This window comes from Balaenoptera ricei, chromosome 1 (assembly GCF_028023285.1).
Source record: "Balaenoptera ricei isolate mBalRic1 chromosome 1, mBalRic1.hap2, whole genome shotgun sequence".
Taxonomy (NCBI): Eukaryota; Metazoa; Chordata; class Mammalia; order Artiodactyla; family Balaenopteridae; genus Balaenoptera; species Balaenoptera ricei.
Window position 1 is genome coordinate 82,967,182 of NC_082639.1, and position 6,206 is coordinate 82,973,387.

Consider the following 6,206-nt stretch of genomic DNA (forward strand, 5'->3'; position numbering starts at 1 on the left):
CTTCCTTAAGACAACTACTTGCAAAACTGGCTTCCTACCTAGTAAGTCAGCCACCTTCCATAGAGCAATGTCTATCTGGGAATTGTCTGGTGTATGAGACACTGATGTTGATTTGGGAATGGAAAGATCTAGATTAGGAGTCACTTTGGGGCTTGCTTAATCCCCAAGTCTCAGTTTTCTCATCTGTGAAATGGGTTTTGTCCTACAGCTTATACTGAGGGTTAAGAGTGTGTCAATACCAGGGGTTCTTAGCCAACTTCACTATTAGCTGTACAACCTTGGGTAACCCATTCTACCTCTCCATGCCTCAGGGTCTCTTCTGTAAAATGGGGGTGATATCAGGACCTACCTCTCAGAGCAGCTGTAAGGATGAAATGAGTTCACTGTGTAAAACACCTAAAGCAGAGTCTGGCACATGGTAACATTCTATCAACGTAAGCCATTTATTATTGACCCTCACTTCTCCCAAGGGTCACAGGGACATTGTAGGTGACAGCACATTATAAAGTCTGAAGAGCAAGGAGTTATAATTAAAATTATCTGCAACTCCTAGGTCTGCCCTCCACTCACATTCATGCTGTCCTCCTTTTCTCCCTTTCTGGAGTCAGAACTGCTCAGTTGTCAGTTTGGAAACACGGGGCTTCCTGAGAAAACTAACCACACACTGTCCCCTACTCCATATGTTAGAGGACCTTGGACCATGGGAGGGTCAGCTAGCCTGTCTTAACTGTCCCATGGATAAAATTCCCAAACTTAAGCTAGTGCATCTCATCCCTCTTTGCCATGTGAATCACACCCTCTCTCATCTACTCACCCACTCACTCACTCACTCTTGTGTTTTTGAAGTATCTGGTCTTTGGAAGTCCACCCAGCAGGAGGAGGCCAGATCAGAATCTTCCTTTCCTCCTTCATCCTCTGCCTAGTGCTAGGACTAGTACAGATTTGCAGGAGCTCCTCTTCACCATATCGCTGAGTTAGGGCTGCTGTTTTCTGCCTATAGTCCCTGCCTCTCCAGTGACCACCTTCGTTGACCTAGGTCTGCGGTTCTCACGCAGCTGCAGGCAGGAATCCTGTGGGGAGTTTGGGCCATGCCCCACATCAATTACACCAGGATGCCTGGCCGTGGGACATCAGCTCGGTGTCTTCTGTTTGTTTTTTAACACTTCTCAGGTAGTTCCAACGTGCAGCCGGGCCTGAGAACCACTGGCACAGGTAGTGGTTGGTAATCTTTGAAAAGCATTTTTTGAGAAGTCGGTGTTACTGCTCCAACTCTGCAAGCATTTGTTTTGGAAGGGCTGCATTTCACACTTCACTCCCTGCACAAAGACCACCGGCAATTCTTTTCTAGCCCTTCTAGCCCGGCAAGTCCTCACAACAACCTCTTCTCCCTCCCCCAGAATTGTGGACTCAGCACCCCGACCCCAGAGCGGCATCTTTGTCCTTGATGCTCAACTGTGCACAGGCATACCCTAGGGAGAAATTCCACAGTGTAATTAAAAACATGTTTTCAGAGCAGCTCTGACTCCCCACACCCCTTCTCTTTAAACATGTCTGTAACTTTAATTAAGCCCAGCCGAAGCTCAGAAGGGGCCGGTGGAAATTTTTTTTTCCAAACTGGTATTTCCTTGTTCCCTTTTTTTTTTCCTCTCCCCTCCCCCTCTCCTTACCACTCAACCTTCTTAGGGGAGGAGGGGTCACATGGAAGGGCAGAGTCGTGCTTGTTGTTTTAAATCTTGGCCAGTTAGGTTTTCTTCCCTCCTACTCTGTTTTCAATTTGAAAGCGGGTGGCCAAGTTTTGAAATGAGCTGCAGGATTCTCCCTTCTGCACCGAGAGCCCAAACAGGGTTCTTAATCTGGATGAATATGACCCAGGACCTGGGAAGGCTTGGAGCTGGCTGCCCAGCTTCTCCACACCTGCCAGGTTTTCCTCACCTAATTCTGGGCCCCAAGTCAAAGGTCACAGCGGTACCAGATGTCCAGGTCTGGGGTCCAAGAAATGATAAGCCCCGTACTCTCATGAATCCTTAGGCTTCCCCAAGTATCCTGCCCTGATACGGAAGCTGGGACCAGGGAGATGACACTAAGGAGCCCTAGACTGTGGGCTCTAAGGGGCAAGAGACACATCTAATGGTCTTTATAAACCATCCCAACACAGTGCTTGACCCATCGAAAATGTGGGCGCACATGTATTTGTCCCCACCAGTGGGAGAGGTCTTATCACTGGAAACGCATGCTCTGGGGAATGAACTCCTTGTGGAGCCTTCTCTTATTCCTGCCAACCCCAATCTCTCTTCTGAGCTCCCAGAGCTCATCCTCATCCCCCACCCCATGCTTCCTTCTACTCCACAGTTGCACATGGTTTTCAGCTCAGTAATTGTGCACAGACACCTGCTTCCACCTGGCTCTGAATTCCATGAGGGCAGGGGCTGTCTAACTCACCTGGCTATATAGGACGTAGAGGGTGACCATACAGCCCAGTTTGCTAGGTCCAGTATCAGTTTACACTTACTGTGCTCGTGCAATTATTAATTATTACTATTATTAATTATTAATAGTGCCTCCTTTCACTTTTAAAACTACCCTGGATTGGATGATAAATTATACAGTCACCCTATCTTTGTGGTCTTCCTGACCAGCTTATTAGACGGGGCTTTATACATGGGGGCAGTGTGGGGTAACTGACATGTCTGCCTGTCCTGGAGTCCTGGATCCAGCCCCACCAGTCACTAACATCTGAAGCCTCAACGACCTCATCTGTACCCATGGCGGATAATAGTGGTAGCTCTCTCACGGAACTGAGGTGAGGGTTAAATGAGGTGATACTTAGTGCAGTGCCAGGCACTTAGTAATACTTAATAATGTCAACAGAGGAAGAAAAAAAGGGAGGGAGGAAAGCAGAGATCTGAAGACTTTCATTTATGCTCTTAGTGATAAAGAGGAGGAATGGGGAAATTTGGTATCTGGTTTTTGCTCCTGCTCTGCTCACAAGAGTAAACATCAAAAACCATGAAAGTTTGAGGAATTAAAAACCTAGGAGCTGAGTTATGGGCTGCGTGTGTTGTATTTTTCTTTCTTAGAGTCACCATTTTGTGAAGGCAGAAGCTTCCAGAAAGTTTACAGCTTCAAAAGTTTACAGAAGGAGCCACAGATCCCTATCAGAGCTTTTAGGGGCTGTGGGGATATCTCCATCATACCCAGACATCCTGGAAATTTCCAGAACGTGGGAGCAGAGGGGAAGCTAGCTGGAGGCACACCAGACAGAGACCTCAATTTCCAGGCCATCATGATGTCATCATACAAATGTCAGCCCCAACTAGGTGCTTCCTGGGAGATTCCTGCAGTCAAGGTCCTCAGCCTGAAAGGCCCCGTCTCGCTGCAGAGGGGCTGGCAATGTGCTCCCCTAGGAAGCACACTGGAGAAGACAGAGTCCCTGAACAGGGGCCACCTACCAACACCAGCAAAAGGAAGCAGAGACTGTGAGGGCCTCCTGGGTCTGGGCCTAAGACTGGGCTCAGAGACCCCAGCAGCAGCCTCATTGCATCGCTTACTCACAGGTCTGAGGTCCACCTCTGCTAACATCTCCTCTGTGTTCTTCTCCTCTGTATTCCGCTTTCTCCCTTTGGTTCTCTCAGCTCCAGGGGTGGTAGCTGCATCCTGCAATTGCTACCTCCATGTCACCCTGGAGTTCTGTTACATCCTCAGTTACCAGCTTTGTACTAGCTAACACCTCCTTGTATTAGAGTCCCTCCGACTGGACCCTGACTGAGACACTCATCATAGGTCTTCAGATGTTCCACCTGTTGGCCCCCTTCCCTCTCTAACCTTCTTTCCAACGCCCACACAAACCCTGTCCTGCCCACACAAACCCACGCTGAATCGAGGCTTGGAACAGATCTGTCCTCTTCTTCCCTACAGCCCGTCTTCCTCCCTGTCTCCTTCCAAGCTCTCTTGCCTTGCCTGGCTCCCTCTAATCTCAACCCTGCCCACCCCTCAATCCTCCCCCCTTCATCTTCTCTCGGCTCGTTTAGTCATCTGGCATTGCCATGCCCCTGAGGCCATAGCAATGTGCATTATTTCTTTATAGTTATATATTCACTCTTTACCCTTTCTTAGAAAAAATTTTAAAAGGCCAGTCAGATTTACATGTACACCCCTGGGATCCTCTGATCTCCTGTGGCTCTTGCCTGTTCTCAGGGGATATTTGGCCTATGTTCCTTTTTCTTGTTCTTGGTCTCAAAACATATTTTGGGTTCTCACAGCCAGACTCGAAGTGAGTAGGATATGTGTCTTTTAAGTCCCTGGTCCAGCCCAGTCCCATGTGTGCTCACTGGAGTCTCAGTAAACGTCTGTGGTTGTTGATAAGATATCTCATTGAATCTAAGACACCATCAATTGCTAGATGCACTGTTATTTTTTGCACACTAAGAAAAGAACGTGTCACTTGATTGTGAGCTGCAGTCCAATTTCAGAAATGTGAAAAACCAGTGTGCTTTGTAGAACCAATGAAACACAGTATCATTGGATTGGAAAGCTCTTAGAGAGCATGGTTTTCCTTTGCACCTGATCTTCAGGACTTAGGGCTCTTCCTGCCGCACAGGATGGCTGCACAAGGGCATGTGGACAGAGGAGCAGGTTTAAAAACCAGGGGCAGGGGAGGGATGGGCAGGCAGTGGGTTCCTGCTCAGGGCAGGCAAAAGCAAACTTTATCATATGGCTGTGCTGGGCTGTAGGTGGAAGGCAGCTACCTCAGGACAGAGAAGCACATCTTCCTGTGAAGGACACTTGTCAGAGAGGCTCACAGAGGAGCCAGACAGTTACCTGATGCTTCAGTGATAAATGGCAACCAGCCCATTGGCTACTCACTTTACCCACTCCCACCCCACCCACTCTCTCCACTGTCTATTTGCTCCACACCTCCTCAGTTTGAGACCACAAGCTGCACCTGTTACCTTTTGCCTTTTCCGCAGGGTCCAGTTCTTCCAGAGCAGAAGCTTGATCTGTCTGGCAAAGCCCATGCTGTTGACCACGGAAGACCGGGAGACCACTCCTAGCCCTCTGTCTACGGCTGGGGCTCACAGGCAGCAACAGGCATACATGGCGCCCAGAGCACCTCCAGCTCAGGCTGCTGTGTCCTTCTCTGGCTGATTAAAGGCTAGTTTCTTCCTTCAGAGCATAATCCCTTTTAATTACACGTAATCCCTTTGTGGAGGAAAACAGGCTGACACTCCGTTGGCACCTTTTTAGGAAGACAGGAGTGGCTGAGCACTAAGTGAACTGAGGTGGGGCCATTTCGTGGGAAACCAAAACCCTCAGGCTCCCTCCCCCATCAAAGGGGTTTCTGGGGTTCCTGAAGGGGATGCTTTGGGAATCTTCGACCTTTCAGTTTGGGACAAAATCTCTGTGCATAAATATAGTGCGGGCCATGTCCTCTGAAATAGCCTGCCCTGAGCCAGCACCCAGGGATTGACATCTACTTTAAAGCCCAACTAGCCCACATGCCAGATCTGAAGTCATCCCTCCCTTTTTTTAACCCTTTATCTTGCTCTGTAGTGACTTTAGGCCAGCTATTTGCAGGCATCTCTGAGCTTAGTGGATGGTAAAGGATTTTTCTCTCTTGGGCTGAAATTGATCAACTAGTCATGGCTACCTGGAGCTGTGTTGGAAAAGTTGCTGGAACCCTCCACGCTCAGCAGAACAGGGCCTGTGACTGACCAGCCATGTCTGACGCAGTCCAGGCTTGAGGACTGGCAGCAGGTGGGTCAGCTACTGTCATTCCAGCTCACAGTGGATGGACTTGTCATTTGGAGGTGGATCCGTGATCCCAAGGGGCATCACAAACAGAAGACTTCCTGCTACTTCACCACTAGGAACTTTTAGTCTCCACCTCTTCAAATCTTAGAAGTTGATTCTCTTTGAAAGACTCTAGACCCTTGAGACCTTGATAGGGTGGAGGGAGAGTCATGGAGTAGGAATGGATGCTGACTTCATGGAGTTTGTGATCTGGTTGTACACATGAGACATGAACTTGGATAAGTTAAGGAGTGTGATGGAATCCATGAGAGCATATGGGCTATGTATGGCTTCCAAGAGGAGGAGGATGGTTTCTGCTTAGGATATCAAAAAGGCTTCTTGGAAGTGGTGGCATTAAAGCTAGGCTTTGATGAATTACAAAATAACATTTTATAGCATTTTTATGGTTTACAGAC

The 6,206-nt window shown here is 48.5% G+C and overlaps 1 protein-coding gene across 1 annotated transcript in view; it reads right to left on the minus strand.

Annotated features, from left to right (window-relative positions):
* ABCA4 (ATP binding cassette subfamily A member 4) overlaps window positions 1-5,015 on the minus strand; it is a 125,544-nt gene extending 120,529 nt beyond the window's left edge. Inside the window, exon 1 of the mRNA XM_059916005.1 lies at window positions 4,950-5,015. Coding sequence (XP_059771988.1) covers window positions 4,950-5,015 — 66 coding nt within the window. The remainder of the gene's footprint in view (window positions 1-4,949) is intronic.
* Between the last annotated feature and the right edge of the window lie 1,191 nt (window positions 5,016-6,206).